General features: G+C 42.1%; 1 protein-coding gene across 1 annotated transcript in view; it reads right to left on the reverse strand.

Moving 5' to 3' along the window:
* Positions 1 to 22954, reverse strand: part of LOC139321762 (transmembrane protein 132D-like) — a 349743-nt gene that overhangs the window by 35326 nt on the left and 291463 nt on the right. The window contains 1 exon segment of the mRNA XM_070950632.1: positions 9796 to 9939. Coding sequence (XP_070806733.1) covers positions 9796 to 9939 — 144 coding nt within the window.

Here is a 22954-nt window from a genome sequence, read left to right on the forward strand (position 1 = left end):
GAAGCTGGTCCTTATACTGGCCTCTTGCAAAACATTCAGAATTTGGTTCCACCATGAAGGCTGGGTCTCCAATGGCACGGGTGAACTCGTTTCTTGGCTATATTGACTGTGGGATGCAGTCAGTGTTCTCACTTGCTATAAGATTTATTTTTATAATGATAGATGGTGTTTTAATTCTAATTGTTGGCCGCCCCAACAACATGTATGTCAGGGTTCCAAGTAATAGACCCATAGCAAGCAAAAACTCCAACGCAGGTAGATTCCTCAAAGAATAGCTTGATTGGATATATCATATTGGCACAGATCTGGTGGAAACCGACTCTGAAGGCTCCCACGGTTTTCACCTGATTAAAATTAAAAGTTTGTCACTTTCTCAAAAGAATCAGTCACATGGTCCAATCACACTGCTGTTTGGTTGCCTGGTGACATCACTCCTCCTTCCTCTGACCAGGTGTGAGAATGGCCTTGGTTCCCAAGAGAAAGTATTTTGTTTTGGCTACAAAATCCCAGCTATCTCAAATCCTCCCTCAGTATATGAGATGAAAGGCCATCTAAACGTATTAAATACTGTAAATAAAAATAGGTCCAGAAAGGGGAGGGATCCCTGCTGATAAGTTGCACAGCTGTCCCACCCCCAAGAATTCCTCACAACCAGATGTGAATTTATTGGCTGGACTGACTTCTGCCGAATAATTCCCTTCCCTTCATCCCTCCCTCCCTCCCTCCCTCCCCCTTTCCTTTCCTTTCCTTTCCTTTCCTTTCCTTTCCTTTCCTTTCCTTTCCTTTCCTTTCCTTTCCTTTCCCTTCCCTTCCCTTCCCTTCCCTTCCTTTCCCTTCCCTCTATCCCTCCCCCTTTCCTTTCCTTTCCTTTCCTTTCCTTTCCTTTCCTTTCCTTTCCTTTCCTTTCCTTTCCTTTCCTTTCCTTTTCCTTTCCTTTCCTTTCCCTTCCCTTCCCTTCCCTTCCCTTCCCTTCCCTTCCTTCTTCCTTTCCTTTCCTTTCCTTTCCTTTCCTTTCCTTTCCTTTCCTTTCCTTTCCTTTCCTTCCCTTCCCTTCCCTTCCCTTCCCTTCCCTTCTTTTTTTTATTTTTTTATTCATTTTATATTTTAAATTACTAACATTACAAACAACATATACAATATTTCACCCTGTGCTATACATAAGAAGGGAAGATTTGGTTCTTCGGATATATCCTCATGATCGCCAAAATCCACGTTCTCGGGGTACAGGTACTGAAGCATCCAATTTTCCCAGCGCATAGTCCACAAATGGTTTCCAAATTTTCCAGAAAATATCTTCTTTATAGTCACCATTTCTAATTTTAATATCACATGTCATTTTATCATTTAAAGCTAATTTCCACATTTCACAATACCATTCTTCTATTCTAAAATTCACATCTAATTTCCAATATCTGGCTATTATAATTCTACCCATTATAATCATAATTCTAATCAATTCTTTCTCATATTTTGTTGGTTCTATTTCCTTAATTATCAACAGTAATATAGTTTCTGGTCTCAATATTATTGCTTTCCCCCATCATTTCAAATATCATTTCCTCCAATTGTTGCCAAAACTTTTTAACTTTATCACATTTGTACCACATATGTTCATAAGTCCCTAATTCCATGTCACATCTCCAACATTGTTTACTAATTTTTTTATCCATCAATGACAATCTTAATGGAGTCAAATACCATTTCCAAACAACCTTATAATTATGCTCTTTAATCCTTACAGATAAAATCTTCATAATTCTACTCTTCCAATTCACGTTCCAATCTAAATCTGATATTTTAATATTAAGTTCTTTTTTCCCAATTCATCTTCATCACCCTTTGTGGTTTTCCATCAAAATTTATAATCTTATATATCTTACTAACGAGTCCCTTTAGCCCAATTTCATCTTTCATAATTTGGAATACTAAATATTCAAATTCAGTTTTACTTCTACTTATCGAACAATTGTCCCTTACCTTCTTAGTCCATTTTTCTATCTGTATTTTTTCAAACCAGCCTAAACCCAATTTTTCAATGATTTCTTTTTTCCTCCTTTCATTTTCTGAAGTTTTTAACCAATCTATTATAGTTTGTATATTTTCATCTTCCATTACCCTATCACGACTTATATTAGTTTTAATCGGCCAATTTTCAATTGTCTTCCCTAAGAAAATTATATCTGGAATTAAAATTTTAACAAATTTGTTCCAAATTTTACTCAGTCCCTTTAACCAATAGCTATTAATTACACATTTTGATTTTGCTTTATCTAAAAACCATGTTGAGCCAAATCTCTTGATGTCCTTTAATTCTAAATCTCTCCAATGACTATCTTCACCTTTAAATATTTTTACCACAGTCCGAATAGCATAAGCCCAATAATAATTGAGTAGTTTGGGGATTCCTAATCCACCTTCCTTTTGATTTTGATACCACATTTTCTTCACTAATCTAGGTCTTTTCCCACCATTGCAAAATTTATCCAATTTCTTCTGATATCCTTCAATATCTTTCTCTGTCAAGTTTAACGGTAACATCTCAAATAAAAAATTAAACTTTGGCAACAACATCATCTTACACATTGCAATTCTACCAAACCAAGACAACTTTATCATTCCCTTCTTTCCCCAAAGTGCTTTTTCAAGAGGCAATTGGACTCTTGTTTTTCTTTGTTTCACTTCTCATCCAGCAAGCTTTTTCAGCTGAAGAGGGTGAATGAGCTGAAGAAGCTTCTTGGATGAGAAGCAAAACATCTTCAAAAAACCCCCAGAAAGTCCAGCTTGAAAAAAGCACCTTTGGAACAAGGGTGACCTGGATGACTGAGAATCTCCACAGACATTCAAAACTTACTCTTTGCTGGCCTCTAGTGGTAAGCTGGACAATGGCAGCCCAGATATAGTACCCTTGGCAAGACAGCGTAAGAGTTGACAGAGCTCTATAAATAACGTAGCCTTCGTAGAGCAGGTGGTAGACAGTCCTTTGACAATCACAGCCAAGAACTGAGACTGTGAGGACGTTCAGAAAATAGAAGTTGGTTGGCGGGAGTGTAAATAAAATGTTCAGAGCCTCCCCTTAAATAGAATTGCAAGGGTCAACCTAAACCAGGAAGCAGAAGTTAAGACTGGATCTCATGATGTTTACTTTTCAGCAAACATCGCTCTTCAAGGATGTACTCATGCTGACCAGGAGGACACTTCTAGGGTTATCTCAGGGACTTCCTTGCCCCAGTTTTTTTTTAAAATCCATTCTAGTTCAGTTTAAGGTCCTCCCTGTCCTGAAATCAGAAGGTTTGGAGAACCAAGCCTTCTCTACTTTGAAATATGCTGTCCTCTTACAGTAGCTCTGGTTCCTAAGAGTTTCCTCCAAACCTTATTTATTTATTCATTCATTCATTCATTCATTCATTCATTCATTCATTCATTCATTGGTTCGATTTATATGCCGCCTTCTCCGGAGGCTCAGGGCGGCTTACAATGCGTTAAGCAATAGCCTTCATACTTTTGTATATACCTGCTTAGTAGGGCTTTCGGGCCCCCCTAAGCGGTGTTCTTTTTTATACAAAGTCAGCTTATTGCCCCCACAAACTGGGTCCTCATTTTACCTACCTCGGAAGGATGGAAGGCTGAGTCAACCTTGAGCCTGGTGAGATTTGAACTCGCAGTAATTGCAGGCAGCTGGTGCTACTTAACAGCACTTTAGTCTGCTGTGCCACCAAGGCTCCTTCCTTTGTAGATGAGATTCCCTTAATGACCGCCTTGATTAGCCATGTGAATTCTGGTCCCCCTTGCGGATGCAAGTCAAGGACTACCAGGCAGGCTGTCTTCAGATGCAGCAGAAGCTTCTGAAGAGTGTTGGTTGGGGACATACGCTTATTGTGTGTTTTGTGTCTGTGTGTGTGTGTGTGTGTGTGTGTGTGTGTGTGATGTTTCCACACTGCAGTTGTCTAGTATTTCGATCACCACCACCTCCTCCTCCTCTCCACAAACCCAGCTCCCTTCTAGCACTGATGAGGTTCCCTAGTTGGGCCATGAAATGTTTGCAAGAAAACCACCCAGCTCAGAGATCACCAAGGACCCCACAGTCCTCCTCCTCCTCCTCCCTGCAAATCCCAATCCCTTCCAGCATTGATGATGTTATCTAGCTTGGTCACGAAACATCTGCAAGAAAACTACCAAGCTCAGAGAGCACCAAGGACTCCACCGTCGTCGTCCTCCTTAAACTCCACTCCCTTCTAGCACTGATGATGTTACCTCATTGGGTCATGAAACGTTTGCAAGAAAGCCACCAAACTCAAAGACCCTCCTCTTCTTCCTCCATTAAACCGCACTCCCTTCTCGCACTGATGATGTTACCTAACTTGGTCATGAAACGTTTGCAAGAAAACTACCAAGCTCAGAGAGCACCAAGGACCCCACAGTTCAACCCCAAACTACAAATATTATCTTCTATCGAAACTTCCTTATAGCACAGTTATTGTTCTCTAGTTGGTCCTCCTCCTTCAGGGGAATGGAGATGTCTTTTGGGAAAACGACTCAACTGATCCTTCTCTTGGTCTTTCCCCAAAGCCGACTCTTCAATCATTCTTCCAGGAGGCCAGGAATGTTCTGAAGCTCTCTATTTCACAGGAGATGGACTGTGTGGTCTTTTTCTCTGTGAGAATACATGCCACCTCTTTTTCCTTGCTGGCTCCTGAGATCTAAGCTGATCTAAACCCCGTTTGCAGGATCGCTAATTGGCTGTCGCTGGCAAGCCTTTTGGCTCCATCAAAAGCTCCAAGCAACTCCAGCAGCCACCAGCTTCAGAAACCTCCAATTTGATGAGATGTCAAGAGACGACGACGGCCGACTGACAATACTGCCGAAAAGGCCATTAGAGGGAAGCTCCACCCTTCAATTCCCAGAGATGCCAAAATTGTCAGATTATTCATGAACTGGCAGAGACATGGTAGCAAGGCCAGCCAATGAATAGGAATAGCAACTAAGTCAGCCAATTGGGAGCTGAGACAGACTGGAGCCAGGGCGTGTCTTAGTCTGCAGCTTCTGAGTCTGTGCAGAGAATTGAAAATGAAACTAAGCAGTCTGTGCATGCAATCTGCTCTGCTGAAATGAAACGAACTGTTCTCTCCTGCCTTGTGTTCTGCCTATAACTTCTATCATGTTGAAAGAAGAATCTATATTGGCATTGTACATTTATCTTCATGTATTATTGTGTATATAAAGAAGTTAATGAATCCAGCTGAATCAGTTATCTGTGTGTGCTTCTGGATTTGAATTTTGCAAGAAACTCTGATAAAAATGACCCTGAACAGTCCAAGCTGGAAATATTCAGCTAATGAAGATGGCAATCGTCATTTCTTGCGTCTCTTGCTTGCTTGCATTGCTCCTAGCTTTTCTCCACGCAATCAATGACAACTGGCTTTGCAGACACAGAGTGTGTCTCCAGAAGAGAACCAACCCACCGGGCTATCAGCCCTTGACAGACTTGGAATTGGGTGCTTCTTCTCAAACTTCTCAAACGTGGTGGCGCAGTGGTTAGAGTGCAGTACTGCAGGCTACTTCTGCTGACTGCTGGCTGCCAGCAGTTTGGCAGATCGAATGTCACCAGGCTCAAGGTTGACTCAGCCTTCCATCCTTCCGAGGTGGGTAAAATGAGGACCCAGATTGTTGGGAGCAAGAGGCTGATTCTGCAAACTGCTTAAAGAGGGCTGTAAAGTATTGTGAAGCGGTATATAAGTCTATGTGTTATTGTTCTTCCCTCCCTCCCTCCCTCCCTCCCTCCCTCCCTCCCTCCCTCCTTCCTTCCTTCCTTCCTCCCACTGCCAGCAGTTTGATCCTGACCAGCTCAAGGTTGACTCAGCCTTCCATCCTTCCGAGGTCGGTAAAATGAGGACCCAGATTGTTGGGAGAAAGAGGCTGACTCTTGCTTAGAAGGGGCTGTAAAGCACTGTGAAGTAGTCTATAAGTCTAAGTGCTATTGCTATTGTTCTTCCTTTCCTTCCTTCCTTCCTTCCTTCCTTCCTTCCTTCCTTCCTTCCTTCCTTCCACTCACTGACAGCAACTTGATCCTGACCAGCTCAAGGTTGACTCAGTCTTCCATCAGGATCCAGATTGTTGAGCGCAATATGCTGACTCTGTAAATCACTTGGAGAGGGCTGTGAAAGCACTGAGAAGTGGTATATAAGTCTAAGTGCTATTGCTAAACTAGAGAAAAAGAACTATAATGTCCTAGACAAGTGACAAAGAAGAGGCTTCTGGGAGCATGTGGAGGAAGAAAGAGCAAGGCACTCTGGATACGGGTTGAAGAGGCTCTCTTGGTATTTATCAATCAACCCAGCAGAAAAGGATAATAAGCTCTCATGTTCTTCAGTCAATACTGCTGAAAGCTCCAGAGGCAAAATGTGGAGCACGCTCTTCAACCCAGAGTAAATAGCAATAAGCGACAGTTAATGGGGTCCTTCAGCTACTTTAAGCTCAACGCTTTGGATTTCTGCGAGGAGAGGGATACTCAAAGAACGCCTGAGACTAACTACTAACTACTAACTACTAGAACTTCTTTATGAAGCCATGGCTCATGGGGAGTCATCTCACTTCACAGCCCCGAGGAAGGAGGAACTCGATTCAGTTTTGAGTTAGACCTTCTGTTCTCCATCCTCTTGGGATGATCAAGAGAAATGCCTTCCTGTTTACACCTAGGTGTTCTATGAACACCTTATTGGGGCATCGTTGGACACAAATAGGATGACAAGAAGGAATGATGCATTTTGGAGGAGAAGATCAAGGGGACACCAAAAGATACCATGTTTCCCCCCAAATAAGACTGGGTCTTATTAACCAGCACCAAGGTACCTTCTTACATGCCTGGTGACTATGTCCTGAAGTGAAAAAGTACTGGACCAAGATACAAGGTTGGCTATAAAACCTAATAAATTGTCAAATTGAGCTAAATCCGGAAACATTTCTCCTGGGAATATTAAAAACTAAATTTGATTTAAAAAAATACGATCTCTAACCCTACATATATTAACAGCAGCAAGAATTGCATTCGCGCAATATTGGAAGGAACGCAGTTTACCACCAGAGGGACTGATCATCCAGAAAATATATGAATGTGCCAAAATGAATAAACTTATCCTAGAATTAAAAGAAAAAGATGATTCGGAATACTACGAGGTTTGGGGAAAATAGTATAGGTGGATAGACAATAGAAATAAAAATAGGTAATATACACAAGGAAGTTGAGGACTTGACATTCAATGTACAAATATGTATATAATGTATATATTACATGAAGTGTTAATCCAAAGTATATAAAAATGACACTGTCTGTTTGACTATGTACTAGAGTTATGGAAAAGAAAAACTACAATAAAAATTATTTTTTTAAAAAAAGATTGGGTCTTATATTAATTTTTGCTCCAAAAGATGCATTATGGCTTATTTTTCAGTTAGGTCTTATTTTGGGGGAAATACATTACTAAATAAATGCCTCCGTCTGCTGACGATCTTAACTGGGGCTTATTTTTCGGGTAGGCCTTATATTACTAGCATCCTGAAAAATCATATTAGGGCTTATTTTCCAGTTGGGTCTTATTTTCGGGGAAACGGGGTATCACTCAAATAAGTCAATACCAAGAAAAAGATAAGGACACCTTACTATTTTCTGGGCAGTGGGAAACTAAGATCAACCAAGTATGATTTTTAAGATGGAGGTAAACATTATTCACATTTCCACCTGGATTTGTCTTCCCCACAAACTATATGTCAACCCTGAAGCGAACCTGGCTGAGGCCATCTTTGAGGCTTCATGGTTGCCACAAGGCAAAGGGGGAGAAAGAGAGGGGGGAAATTAGATAGCTCGGCTTTGCCGTCAAAATAAAACGTTTTCTTGTGGGAACCAAGGTCATTCCAAACGGTGGCTGAGAAGAGGAGAAGTGGAGTAACCAAGCAACCTGCCGGCACCTTTATTGGACAATGTGACTGATGACCTGGGGGGAAGGGGAAACTTTCACTTTTTAACTTGGTGAAAAACATGGGAACTTTCAGAGTCAGTTTTCACCAGTTGTGCCAATATGATGTCGCCAATAAATAACGGGTGTCAAACTCAAGGGCTACGGGCTGGATCCGGTCCATGGGGTACTTATATCTGTCCTGGAAATAGTAAAGGACCAGCCCATGGTGCCTCTGCCAGGAAAAACAGAGCTTGGGGAGGGCCACACGTTGCAGCCGAAAACAGAGCTCGAGAGCCCGTTTTTGCTATGAGAGCATTCGGCCGCCACAGGCGCCCCCGACATGGGTGACGTTGAGCTGACCATGCCCACCCTGGCCATGTACACACACACACACACACACACACACACACACACACACACACACACGGTCAAACACAACCTTGATGTGGCCCTCAATGAAATCGAGAGAATTTTGCTTTCAATGAGTTCATTACTTGGAACGCTGACACTATAAATGAGATCACACGGGCTAGTCTTAAACTTACCTACCTTGGTAAGAGGCCCAGGGGTTTATACGCAGAGGTTTGTTTGTTTGGTTTGTTTGTTTTATTAAATTTAAATACCACCCTACTCCCGAAGGACTCAGGGCAGTGAACAGGCACAGAATAAAATACATAAATACAAAAGTTAGAAACAATTTAAAACCAAATTAAATAATTTAGCCCAAGACAATTAAAAATCCCAATAATTTAAAACAGATTAAACAGTTTAAAAATTTAAAAGAAAGGAGAGAAAATTAGGCCAGGCCGGCTTGCTGGAATAGGAGGGTCTTAAGAGCACGGCAGAAAGTGCGCAGACTCCAAGGTGGGAGTCACATATCATAACAACTGGTTTTCCCAGCACCAGAAATGTGAGTGTGTGTGCACCGTCTACGCATGCGTGCAGCGTCACAAAACACGGGAATTCGTTCGTGTGTGCCGTACATTCATGCATCTAGCATCACATAACACGAGAATTTGCTTGCACGCGCCGTCCACACGTATGTGCAGTGTCACAAGACATGGGAATTCGCTCACGCATGCCATCCGCACATGCGTGCAGCGTCACAAGACATAGGAATTCGCTTACCCGCCGTTCGCGCATGCGTGCAGTGTCACAAAACATGGGAATTCGCTCACACGCTGTTCGCACATGCGCATGCGTCCAGCGTCAAACAACACAGCGATATAGGATGGGATTGCGCCCAGGCAGGTGAGGGGGGCAGGGTGAGAGAGGGGCGGGTCCGCCTGCAGGTTGCAACTACCGATTCGCTTATACCGGTTCAAACCGGCAGCAGCCCACCACTATTTATACAGATTGATTTTAAGAACTCATCAGTGCAAACACTTACCGTATTTTTCAGACGCACCTTTTTCCCAAATAAAAAGAGGGTGAAAATCTGGGTGCATCTTATACTCCGAATGTAGCCCTGCCCAGCTTCTCAAACGGAGGTTTCAGAGGCTGAAAAAAGCCTCAGAAATGAAGCTTCAGAAACGAAGCCCCCAAACAGAGCCTCAGAGGCTTTTTTTTTCTGAAGCTCTGTTTCGGAGGCTTTCAGAGGCAGGAAAAAGTTTTTTCTGAAACTGAGTTTCAGAAGTTTCAGAGGCAGAAAAAAAGCAAAAAAAAGCAAGGCACAGAGCTCACACCCAAGGAACCTGTTCCTAAAATTCACCTCTGGGAACAGCTGATTGGGGGTATTCCTGGAGGCCGATCCACCTGCCAATCAGCTTTTTCTCTTATTTTCCTCCCCAAAAACTAAGGTGTATCTTATACTCCGGTGCATCTTATACTCCAAAAAATACAATACCTTAATCACATCTTCATCTGTGGACCTGCACTCCACGGACTCTACAAGATCTGTCACTGTTCCATCGTCTTCCACCGAGACCACTTTAACAGGGACAGCCACAGTTTTTCCCGTGAGGATGGCGGTGTTTAGGATCTCTGCTTCCTGAAAGAAAAAACGTTATCAAATAAGGAAGATATAGGAGCAGAAATGTAACAACAAATAAGAGGAAACAGAAAAAATACAGTTTGTAGAAATGAAATTGTGTACACTGTTATTTATATGTTTAGGGAGGGCTGTAAAAGCATTATGAAGCAGTATATAAGTCTAAGTGTTATTGCTAGTGCTATCTTCCTTCCTTCCTTCCTTCCTTCCTTCCTTCCTTCCTTCCTTCCTTCCTTCCTTCCTTCCTTCCTTCCTTCCTCTCTCCTTCCCTCCCTCCCTTCCATGGTGCACAGTGGTTAGAATGCAGTATTGCAGGCAAATTCTGCCCACTGCCAGCAGTTCGATTCCGAACCGGCTCAAGGTTGACTCAGCCTTCCATCCTTCCGAGGTGGGTAAAATGAGGACCCAGATTATTGGGGGCAAGAGGCTGACTCTGTAAACCGCTTAGAGAGGGCTGTAAAAGCACTGTGAAGCGGTATATAATGCTAACTGCTATTGCTATTGCTGGTGAATGGAAATCACCCAAATCACCCTCAAAGTCCTTAATTGCTCATCTAAATAATTTTCACTTCATGGTTTTTCAAGTCTGACCTGATTTTACTTGTAAAAGGGAAAATGACATTAAGGGTTGCGGAAGAGGTAGTTGACTTTTCCTACCTTGTATCGGTATATATCCGTTTTTCTAATCTAACATGACACAGAGAGAAAGCTGTGATACTTTAAAGGAACAGAGATCCTTTAGAGTACTTCAAAAGCAAGCTGCTGCTTTCAGAGAGATACAAAGCAAAGCCTCTTTCCTTTTCAGCTCAGTCTGCCTGTTTTGGGATTTCCCCCCCCCCCCCCCGAAATGTGACAGGCTCTGAGTAAACATGTCGAGATTTGCTGAATTAAATGGCAAGAAAGTCTGTTGTGACCTGGCCTTACCGAGTCATTACAAGACAAGATTAGTCCCAAACAAACCTATTTTATGATAACAGCCGAGAGTTACGTTCATTCCCAGCTGAGTCCCAATTAGTTGCAAAACAAGTCCTTTGGAAGAAGTTCTTTGGGATAATCACCAACCTTTTATCTTCTTTGACACCTTGCCAAAGGTTTGATTTGGCAAAGCCCCATGGAGTTCAGAAAGAAACAAGAGATGCCGACTGGAAACAGAGTTAGCAACGTTGCTTTCCTGCAAAAAGGCCCAAGTGCCTTTGTTTCTCATATCGTCACCACTATCGGCTCGGGAGAACCGGACCGAACTGGGAGGAACCCACCACTGATGTAAGGCGATGTATTCTTTAAGGGGATGTTTGCTCCAGTGGTGGGATTCAACCGGTTTGCACCACTCAGCTGAACTGGTTGTTAAATTTCTGGCTTGTCCTGCCCCACCCCGCCACTTCCAGAAGTCCCCATGTGCCCCATTTTGGCTCCCAGGCAATGGTGAAACCTAAAAATTTTTACTACTGGTTCGGTGGGCGTGGCTTGGTGGGTGTGGTGTGGCTTGGTGGGCGTGGCAGGGGTAGGATACTGCAAAATCTCCATTCCCTCCCCACTCCTGGGGGAAGGATATTGGAAAATCTCCATTCCCACCCCACTCTGAGACCAGCCAGAGGTGGTATTTGCTTGTTCTCCAAACTACTCAAAATTTCCGCTACCGGTTCTCCAGAACCTGTCAGAATCCAGAACTGCTGGATTTCACCCCTGCTCCAATGTAAATGCAGGGAGGCCTCCTAGGCCCAAAACAGGATGTGTGTGTGTAGGGGTGCAGGAGGCCGAGTGCTGCCTGTTACACACCCCTGGCCACACCCACCATGGCCACGCCCAACCAGCCAGTCATTAGGGCAGAGAACTGGTTGTTAAAATTATTTGAATCCCATCACCAGTTTTGCTCATGCTCTTGCATAAACCATAAATCTCTCTCTAATTAGCCCTGTGCATTTGAAATTCTCCCCTCTCAGTTCGGGAGAAGAGAAATGAGAAGCTCTCTGCCCAGATTAAACAGCAAGAGGGATCTTTGCAAAAAAATAATAATAAAAATGCTCACCCATCCGGTCTCCTAAGGTTGAGAGGATTCCAGGAGACCCCGAGGGAAAATACCTAAAGAAATGATTTCATTTGCAAGACACAACGCCGAGTATTTAAAAGAGCATCCGGAGAGATTTATAGGTCACTTCCCAGCGTGTGAATGAATTAAAAAAAAAAAAAATCTAGGACGTTGCTAATTTCACAAAGAGAAAGAAAGAAAGAAAGAAAGAAAGAAAGAAAGAAAGAAAGAAAGAAAGAAAGAAAGAAAGAAAGAAAGAAAGAAAGAAAGAAAGAAAAGCACGGGGAAGATACTTAAAACTGTACCAAACCTTTTTGAAAGAGGACTGCATTTTTTTTCCAGCCGTAACTAATACAGGATTATTGAAATGATTCAGCTGGTAGAATGAATAGCCGTAAGTGTGATTATCCGGTAAGTGGCAAATTCTGCAAACAGTTGGTTTTTTTCTTTTTTGGGGAGTTAAAAAAAAATTGAAATGACCTCAAGAGTCAGACAGGGAAATCCATTTTGGCATACAAAAATGTTACACTCATCGGCTGAAGGATTATACAGAACACGTAATACAGATTAATAGAATTTGAAAAGGACCCTGGAGCAGTGGTGAAATCCAAATTTTTTTACTATTGGTTCTGTGGGCGTGGCTTGGTGGGCGTGGCAGGGGAAGGATACTGCAAAATCCCCTTCCCACCCCACTCCTGGGGGAAGGATATTGCAAAATCTCCATTCCCACCCCACTCTGGGGCCAGCCAGAGGTGGTATTTGCCGGTTCTCCGAACTGCTAAAAATTTCCGCTACCGGTTCTCCAGAACCTGTCAGAACCTGCTGGATTTCACCGCTGCCCTGGAGGTTTTCTAATCCAACCCCTTGCTCAAGAAGGAAACCCTATACCCGTGATGGCGAACCTATGGCACACGTGCCACCAAGCTGGCACGCAGAGCTCTTTCTGTGGGCATGCGAGCCATCGCCCAGCTCAGCTCTGCCACGTATGTGCGCGCACCTCCTGTTGGCCAGCTGATTTTCAGGATGCGCGGGGTGACACACGCACATACACGAGTGTATGTGCATACACATGCATACGGGTGGCACGTATGCATGTGTGGGGGGTGGGGGGAGGGCAGGAGGGCAGCGCCCCCCCTCACGGCTCATTTTTAGGCCCAGGAGGCTGCAGGGAGGCCTACTAGCAGTGGTGGGATTCAGCCGGTTCGCACCACTTCGGGAGAACCGGTTGTTAACTTTCTAAGCGGTTTGGGAAACTGGTTGTTGGAAGAAATCATTAGGGCAGAGAACCGGTTGTTAAATTACTTGAATCCCACCACTGTCTACTAGGCCCTAAAAAGGGGGTGGGGGAGCACGGGGGAAGCATGGAGGGGAGCATGGGGGGGTCGTGCATGCATGCGCAGCTCCCCCCGCTTGGCATTATGGGTGTCGGCGCACGACAAGAAAAAGGCTACCCATCACTGTCCTATATCTTTTATAGTTACCATTTATAGATTACAGTTAGCACTGTTTGGAATTATAAATAAATAGTGACTTATACCCCATTCAGTTTATATGGTAGTAATTGATTTTGATCAGTTTGATTTGGGTTGCCTAACTTTTTTATTTATTTTTTTAGAGAACGAGAATAAGATTGTGCACACTTTGAGAAGTCTTTCTGAGCTGGGAAACAAATTCAGAGGTAGTCGATTCTACAATTCAATCTGAAAGCCATCTCAGTTTGATAATTTATTTAATTCATTTTATTTGATTTTAAATTTTGTATATCTATGTGTTTTATTTTATGGCTGGACACCGCCCTGAGTCCTTCGGGAGTAGGGCGGTATAGAAATTCAATAAATAATAATAATAATAATAATAATAATAATTGGATGAAAGAACTGTCAAATCTCTAAATCACAGCTCTGTAAAATACATGGCAATGAAAAGAAAAAAATCATTTACGGTCTATATGCATAAATACATATATACATCGCATATACAGCCAGTCCTCGACTTACGACCCCAATTGAGCCAGCCCAAAATTTCTGTTGCTCAGTGAGACAGTTGTTAAATTAATTTTGCCCCATTTTACGACCTCTCTTGCCACAGTTGTTAAGTGAATCACTGCCATGGTTAAGTGAGTAACCTCGTTGTTAAAAGAGAATCTGGCTTCCTCGTTGACTTTGCTTGTCAGAAGGTTGCAAAACACGTGATCCCAGGATATTGCAACCATCATAAATATGAATCAGCTGCCAAGCGTCTAAATTTCGATCACATGACCCATGGAGATGCTAGAATGGTCGTAACTGTGAAAAAAAGAGGCGTAACTCCCTTTTTTCAGTGCCGTTGTAACTTTGAACCAGTGGTGGGTTTCAAATTTTTTTTTACTACCGGTTCTGTGGGTGTGGCTTGATGGGCATGGCATGGCTTGGTGGGCGTAGCTTGGTGGGCATGGCAGGGGAAGGATATTGTAAAATCTCCATTACCACCCCACTACAAGGGCAAGGATTCTGCAAAATCCCCATTTCCTCCCGATCAGCTGGGACTCGGGAGGCAGAGAATAGATGGGGGTGGGACCAGTCAGAATTTTTACTACCGGTTCTCCTAACTACTCAACATTTCCGCTACCGGTTCTCCAGAACTGGACAGAACCTGCTGAAACCCACCTCTGCTTTGAATGGTCATTAAATGAACAGTTGTAAGTCGAGGACTACCTGTCAGTTTCACTTCAACCCAAATGGAGTCGAGGGTTTTACTTTCCCAGGGGATCAGATTGGGGCAGGTCTGACACAGCCACAAATTCAAAATCCAGATCCTTGGCAACTAAGTACGTATGGTTGCAGCAGAGTTTTCCGAACTATTAATATATTGGGCACCTGCAGATAAGCCTATTAGCTTTAACTACAATCTAGGGCTGCTCTTTGTTTCCTTAATACAATACCGAATTAAAGAGCCATTAAAATGCCATCAAACTGTTTCAGGACATTAGCGGCATGGGGGATTTTCAACACATAATTTGCAGGCGTTGGAAGGCGGGGGGGATCAGGGGAACCGGATTGGCAATTAACTCCCATCAAGCAGCCACGGAGGTTCAGCGTGGAGCATCAAACCTAGTGTGTGCCACGGAAAGAAAGAAGGCCATGTTAAGATTCACCAACGGCTTTCAGCCACAGTTGAAATATTGCATCTAGATTTGGTCGTCACAATATGAAAAAGATGCTGGGACTCTGGAAAAAGTGCAGAGAAGAGCAACCAAGATGATTAGGGGACTGGAGGCTAAAACAGACGATGAACAGTTGCAGGAACTGAGCCTAGCTAGTCTAGTGAAGAGAAGGACCAGGGGAGACACGATAGCAGTCTTCCAATATTTGAGGGGCTGCCACAGAGAGGAGGGGGTCAAGCTATTTTCCAAAGCACCCGAAGGCCAGACAAGGAATAATGGATGGAAACTGAACAAGGAGAGATTCAGCCTGGAAATAAAGAGAAATTTTCTGACAGTGAGAACAATCAACCAATGGAACAGAAGTTGCCTTCAGAAGTTGTGGGAGTTTCATCCCTGGAAGCTTTCAAGAAGAGACTGAAGTGCCATCTGTCAGAAATGGTGTAGGGTCTCCTTGGGTGTGTGTGGGGGGGTTGGACTAGATGACCTACAAGGTACCTTTTGACTCTGTTAATCTGAATCTATCTAAGGTGATCAAAGGCCTGGAGACTAAAACATACGATGAACGGTTGCAGGAACTGGGCCTGGCTAGTCTAGTGAAGAGAAGGACCAGGGGAGACAGGAGAGCAGTCTTCCAATATTTGAGGGACTGCCACAGAGAGGAGGCGGGGTGAAGCTATTTTCCTTTTTTTTTTATTAAGGTTTTATAAATTAAACAAGAACACAAAACAAAGATACATACAAACATGAATACATTAAGACATTACAAAACAAAAAACAAAAACAAACCAACAGTAACTCAGTCCACTGACTAACTTCTAGAACCTGTTGCATCGGTGGTTGATTTCTGTTTCACCTGTTTCTCTCTGTACATATCTATTTTACATATTTACTTATTTACACATTTATGCATATCCAAGTCTTAGATTTATACTCTATTTTTAGTCTTTCTTCTGTATAAAAGATATCAATTACATTTATATGGCTCTCTAGAAATCATTCTAACTATTTATCCATACAACCAATATTTGAGGGGCTGCCACAGAGAGGAGGAAGGGGGTCAAGCTATTCTCCAAAGCACCCGAAGGCCAGACAAGGAACAATGGATGGAAACTGAACAAGGAGAGATTCAACCTGGAAATAAGGAGGCATTTTCTGACAGTTAGAACAATTAATTGGTAGAACGGCTTCTCTTCAGAAGTTGTGGGCGTGTCAGGGTAATGATGATTTAAAGCTGACCACCATTGTAAGGCTGTACTGAGAATGAGTCAGCAGGGTCATTGCCGCTTTTTTTTTTTTATTGAAAAAGTTTTCAAATACAAATTTCCCCCCCTTTTTTTTCCTCCCCCCTCCTCCCTAGCCCCCCCTCATCACCCATCCCCCCCGTGACTTCTTCACAACAAAAACCTAATTCATAACAGATTACATAATGTTTTACCATCCCCTTACTCCCTCCTCTAAATACTGATCCTTACTTACGAAATATATTATTAATATTGTTACTTCCCCCTTTAACCATACATTTCAAAAAAAAAAACATTCTACTATAACATTGTATGATAACTTCTAATTTAGCATAATATTATTATAACTCCCAATTTAGCAATAATCTGCCCTTTTTCTCCTCTCGCAAACTTATATCTGTATATTATTACAACATTTCATAACCACCTTCCACTTTAAAACTATATAATAAATCCTACTTTAACATTTAATCTTTTGTGTATATTAATATAACATTTCAGTGCAGCCTTCCCCATAAATCCTAATTTAACATTTATTCAACTCTATCCATTTCCTCCACTCCCCTAAATATATCACTTAAACATCCCTTTTCTTAAACTAATCAATCAGTAAACTAACCTATTTCCACCCACTTTCCTACAAAATTGCCATACACAACAATTCTTAATATCTTTCATCCACTGCCCACTCTGCTTAAAAGTATATATATATACTATATATATACTGTCAGCAGAAAAAGGGCCCAAGAACTTGTGAATGAGATTTCACAGAACCTAGGGCTGAAGAACAACTAAGTTTACATAGGTAAAACCTGGCTAGAAAGAATATGCACATAAAAGCCTATGAAAAAAGAAAAAAGATACATTATGCCTTTTACAGGGAGGATAATTGGGAAGTGGGTGTGGCCCACTGATGACGCCTTAAGAGGTAGAAATAGCTATCTGGGTCTCCCAGGAAGCAACACAGAGTTGCAGTTTGTCAGCAGAAAAAGGGCCCAAGAAATTGTGAATGAGATTTCACAGAACCTAGGGCTGAAGAACAACTAAGTTTACATAGGTAAAACCTGGCTAGAAAGAATATGCACATAAAAGCCTATGAAAAAAGAAAAAAGATATATATATATATACCTGGCTAGAAGAAAAACATATATATATATATATATATATATATATTTGTTTTCTCAAGTTTTCGCGGGTGTTTGTATGTAGGTCTTTGGTTATTCGGGTCTTCTCCCACGTAAAATTGGAAGTGTCTTGGCGACGTTTCGACGAAGTCTCATTCGTCATCTTCAGGCTGGTGTTCTCGGCTTCGTGCTTCCAGGAGCACGAAGCCGAGAACACCAGCCTGAAGATGACGAATGAGACTTCGTCGAAACGTCGCCAAGACACTTCCAATTTTACGTGGGAGAAGACCCGAATAACCAAAGACCTATATATATATATATATATATATATATATATATATATATATGTGTGTGTGTGTGTGTGTGTGTGTGTGTGTGTGTGTGTGTGTGTGTGTGTGTGTTTTTCTTCTAGCCAGGTTTTCCCTACGTAGCCAAGGTTTTTTTTGTAGCTCCAGCTCAGTAGAATCTCATCTACTCGGTTCTGGGCTTTTTTCTTTTCTAACACCTAGCAAGCTCTCACTGCTAGGTGGGAGACCTAAATAGATCCATTTCTAGCTCGTTAGCTGTCATCAGTAGGCCACACCCATATCCTCCCTGTAAAGGCACAGTATCAATTTTCTTACTTCTTCGTAGGGTTTATGTGTGTTTTTCTTCTAGCCAGGTTTTCCCTACGTAGCCAAGGTTTTTTTGTAGCTCCAGCTCAGTAGAATCTCATCTACTCGGTTCTGGGCTTTTTTCTTTTCTAACACCTAGCAAGCTCTCACTGCTAGGTGGGAGACCTAAATAGATCCATTTCTAGCTCGTTAGCTGTCATCAGTAGGCCACACCCATATCCTCCCTGTAAAGGCACAGTATCAATTTTCTTACTTCTTCGTAGGGTTTATGTGTGTTTTTCTTCTAGCCAGGTTTTCCCTGGTTATATTTCCCATATATATATATATATATATATATGTATATATTCCATTAAAAAAAAAAGACAATGACTGTCACAAGTAAATGCCTTATTCTCCATTATGTAAATAGTACATGAACAGTGTGTCAAGGGTTAACTTATTCTTCACTTCTTAATGTATTCATACTTTACCACTCCCATACTTAGCTCCACCCATTGTATATATAAGGAGCTGCATACATCCATTCTGTGCTTCTATCTGTGAATATTCAGTGAATATAGAATGCCTTATGTAAATAAACAGAGATATATTTGAATTTCTAATTCTCAAATTATTTATTGAGTCTGATCCTGAAAATATCGTAACAATGACTTTAAATTTATAATCCATGTAGTATCTTCTTTGATGTCTTTCCACTGGATTGTTGAGTCCATCATCCATAATAGGGTAACATAGCTTCCTGATGCAACAGTTTGTTCAAAATCTTCAATCATATCTGCCCCCATCAGTAGTAAATATCCTCATATATATATAAAGTAAAAACAACCACCCGAGTGACATTATAATTATATTCCATATAGTTGTAATTGTGGCTTTCATCAAGATTATTAATTCCCGTCATCCTAGTGGGTAGCAACCAGATCTTCTGCATGCCCCAGCGTAGCTCTCTTGCCTTATAGCTCAGGATAGTTATAATATATTTATTGATATAAGAAAGAGATCCAAAGTAGATAATTCAAATCCAACAATTTAAGGCTCTTTTCACATCCCAAAATTACGGCATTGCAGAGGTCTGCCACTGTCCTCAGGATAATATTAACCAATACTTCGCCTCCACTATCTTTTCACATATTCATTCATTTTTTTAAAATCACTGGCTTCACTGTTGCTTGATTTAGAAGTTTCTGTTTTTGTGAGACCTATTTCTTTTTTTCCTTTCTTTTTGTGGGTTTAATTTCCATCCTGGTTTCCTTTCTACAAGTTGTGTATCAACTAATCGGTTTTCATTCTGCTTTATAAGTTGATCTTGTTGGTTTTGTTTTTGTATCTCATATTTCTTTTTTGCCAATTGTATATCAGCTACTTGGTTTCCATACTTGTCTTTGACTTGATGAATCATCACGTTGGAGTCAGATGCCACCCCTCTCATATTTGTAGATAATCCAGCTGGGGTATCTAAAGAATCCAAAGGCAGTTTATCTACCGCAACCTCTGTAATTCGATGTTTTCCCTTTATTTCCAACTCCTTCTGCTTATCCTGTATTATGCCTAAAGATGTTAAATTCATTTTCAAAAATTTTTGATAAAATTCTTCAGCTCTTTCAACAGTATTTAGTTGGTATCTTTCTCCTTGATATCTCAATATAATACCAACTGGGGCATCCCACCTAAATGGAATATTTCTTTTTTTTAACTCAGTCACCAAAAAACCAAATTTCTTCCTTTCCGTTAGCATCTTGGGCGGGAGCTCTTTGTAGATCCAAATCTTTCTTCCATACAATTGCAAAGTAGAATTAAAGGAATTTTGTACAATATTATTCCTAATTTCTTTATCTGTAAAATAGATCACCACATCTCTAGGCAATTGCCTTTGCTTTGCAATCCAGGAGTTTATTCTATAAACTCTGTCAATCCTGCAAAACACTTCCTCAGGTTGAACCTTTAAAATCCCAGCCAGAATTTCAGAAGATATTTTCCTTAAATCATCTCTGTTATTTTCCTGCAAACCTCTCAGTCTAATCCCATATTCAGTGAAATTATACTGCAACATTAAAACTTCTCTTTCAATCCTCTGTTGCAAATTTTCTATGTTACCAGTCTTTTGATCAGCCTCCATTTTAGGTTTTTCTTCTGAACTATTATCTTGAGTATTTGTGAAGTCATTTTCAATTTTTTGGATTCTATTGTCCAGATTATCCTGAGTTTCTTCCAATTTAGACTCTAATAACTTAGTATTTGCATCCAACTGAATCATAAATTCTGAAAAACCGTTAGCCATTTTTAAAATCTTTCGCTCCAAAAAGTCAAACTTAGATTTCACCAATTCTTTAATTTCCTGCTTAAATTTTTCAAGATGCTGATTCACAATCTCATCCCTTCTTACAATCTCCTCTAAGAGAAATTCTATTATGTTAAAATCAGGTTTCTGAGACTGGAGACTTAAAACTTGTTCTTGTAATTTGTTAATGGGGGAATCCCCCCCCCCCCCGCTGCTTGTTTGTCTGACTTTATAGGTCTCAGTGCCATGTTTCCGCCCAGGCAAACTTTATTAGAAAAGAGAAGAAAACTTCTTTCCAACCAAAAGCAATAACAGATCTCCAGGAAAAAAAAAACATGAAAGTGAAGTTTTGTCTTCAATTGTAGCCAAAAGTATTTATTCCGCTACATTGTAATAATAGAAAACGGAAGGACTTTCCCTTTCAGCCTCTTCTCAAGCCGCGGCAGTCGCCATTTTAAAAATCTTTTTTTTTTCTTCCCCTTTCCTTTTTTTCTTTCTTAAATAGCTTTTGTAGAATAAGTAAAATACTTGCGATTCAGGAGCACAGGTCCAGCTCAGGTCTTCTTTAATTGATCTGTTAATTTTGCAGGCTTGCTCTTGACGCCTGGCTCTGCATATAGCAGAGGTCTCCCAAAGCCCGGAGCAGCGGCTGGGGATATGGGGAGACTCATCCGCTCCGTCCCAAAAGTAAAAGAAAAACTTTTGGGACTGTGCAGAGATCTCTACCCACCCCAGCCGGCTCTATCTCCATTTCCTCATGGAAACGGAGTTTTTTCGAGCTGCCATTCCGTTGTGAAGGCGGCTCTAACAGGCAGTGGGGCTGACGATCCCGAAAGAACGTCTGGCGGCTACAAGCAGCAAACCGGAAGTCGGTCATTGCCGCTTTAAGAAGCTGTCTATATAAGGGAGGCTATGACCGGGCATCTCCCTCTCTCTCTCTCTCTCTCCCCACCTCTCTCTCTCCTCGTGTATCACTCTCCTCGTTGTGTTCTATCTGCATTGTAGTTCTCCATGTAGAGATGAAGATTGATTGCTTGCCTGGTATGTGCCTACCACGTGTATGTCTGTATATAGAAGTCTTGTATATAAACCACTGTTTTTAATGACAAAACCTCTCTGTCCTGTATTTTGCTCCTGGGTTGTCTCAAAATAGTAACCAGGCTGTAAACCCTCTGACAGGGTGCTCCATCACTGGAGGCTTTCAAAAAGAGACTGGACAACCATTTGTCTGAAAGGGTAGAGGGCAGTGGTGAAATCCATTTTTTTTACTACCAGTTCTGTGGGCGTGGCTTAGTGGGCGTGGTGTGGCTTGGTAGGTGTGGCTTGGTAGGCGTGGCAGCGGAAGGATACTGCATTCCCACCCCACTCCAGGGAAAGGATGCTACAAAATCCCCATTCCCTCGCCACTCCAGGGGAAGGATACTGCAAAATCGCCATTCCCTCCCCACTCCAGGGGAAGGATACTGCAAAATCGCCATTCCCTCCCCACTCCAGGGGAAGGATACTGCAAAATCGCCATTCCCTCCCCACTCCAGGGGAAGGATACTGCAAAATCCCCATTCCCTTCCCACTCCAGGGGAAGGATACTGCAAAATCCCCATTCCCTCCCCACTCCAGGGGGACAGATACTGCAAAATCCCCATTCCCTCCCCACTCCAGGGGAAGGATACTGCAAAATCCCCATTCCCTCCCCACTCCAGGGGAAGGATATTGCAAACTCCCCATTCCCACCCCACTCTGGGGCCAGCCAGAGGTGGTATTTGCCGGTTCTCCGAACTGCTCAAAATTTCTGCTGCCGGTTCTCCAGAACCTGTCAGAACCTGCTGGATTTCACCCCTGGTATATGGTTTCCTGCTTGAGCTAGAAGACCTCCCTTCCAACTCTGTTAGTCTGATATTCTGTTGATGATGACAAGCAGAAATGCAAAGGTTTTTGAGAGAAGGAGATGGAAAAAACAGATGCCCGGACTACAGAGAAGGCCAAAGAAGCCAACATGACTGGACTACATTCATGCAGGCTGCAGCCAAAGATGGATGTGGCCAGGAAAAACATTCCTTCCCTTGCAAGAGGAATGCAACAATGACACGGTAAATAAGATTAAGCAACTACTATCCAAAACCACTGCTTCGTTTTATTTAATAGCCAGGCAGGACCTGAATAAAGATAGGAAATTCTGTCTCATATAAAATCACACTGTTGATTTAGCAGGGATTATTTCCAACCTAGAAAACAAAACTTAGAACCTTGCAAAGCTCTTAAGCTTTTGGCTAGGGTTCTACTCGTGAGGAGGGCTTTACTCGAACCTAGACACTGATTGAGAAGTTTACTTCTGGCTTTTTAGACAGCTCCTCGGCTGTCTCTGAACTTGGTTGCTTTTCCTGCAGACGTTTTATTCCCCAGCTAGGCAATATCATCAATGCTGGAAGGGAGTTTAGATGGAAGAGGAGGAGGAGGAGGAGGAGGAGGAGGAGGAGGAGGAGGAGGAGGAGGAGGAGGAGGAGGAGGAGGAGGAGGACTGTGGGGTCCTTAGTGCTCTCTGAGGTTGGATTTAGATTTACAAATTTACAGATTAACAGAGTCGGAAGGGATC

Source organism: Pituophis catenifer, unplaced genomic scaffold, assembly GCF_029215685.1.
Source record: "Pituophis catenifer annectens isolate HBS135680 unplaced genomic scaffold, rPitCat1.0.hap2 SCAF_10, whole genome shotgun sequence".
Lineage (NCBI taxonomy): Eukaryota > Metazoa > Chordata > Lepidosauria > Squamata > Colubridae > Pituophis > Pituophis catenifer.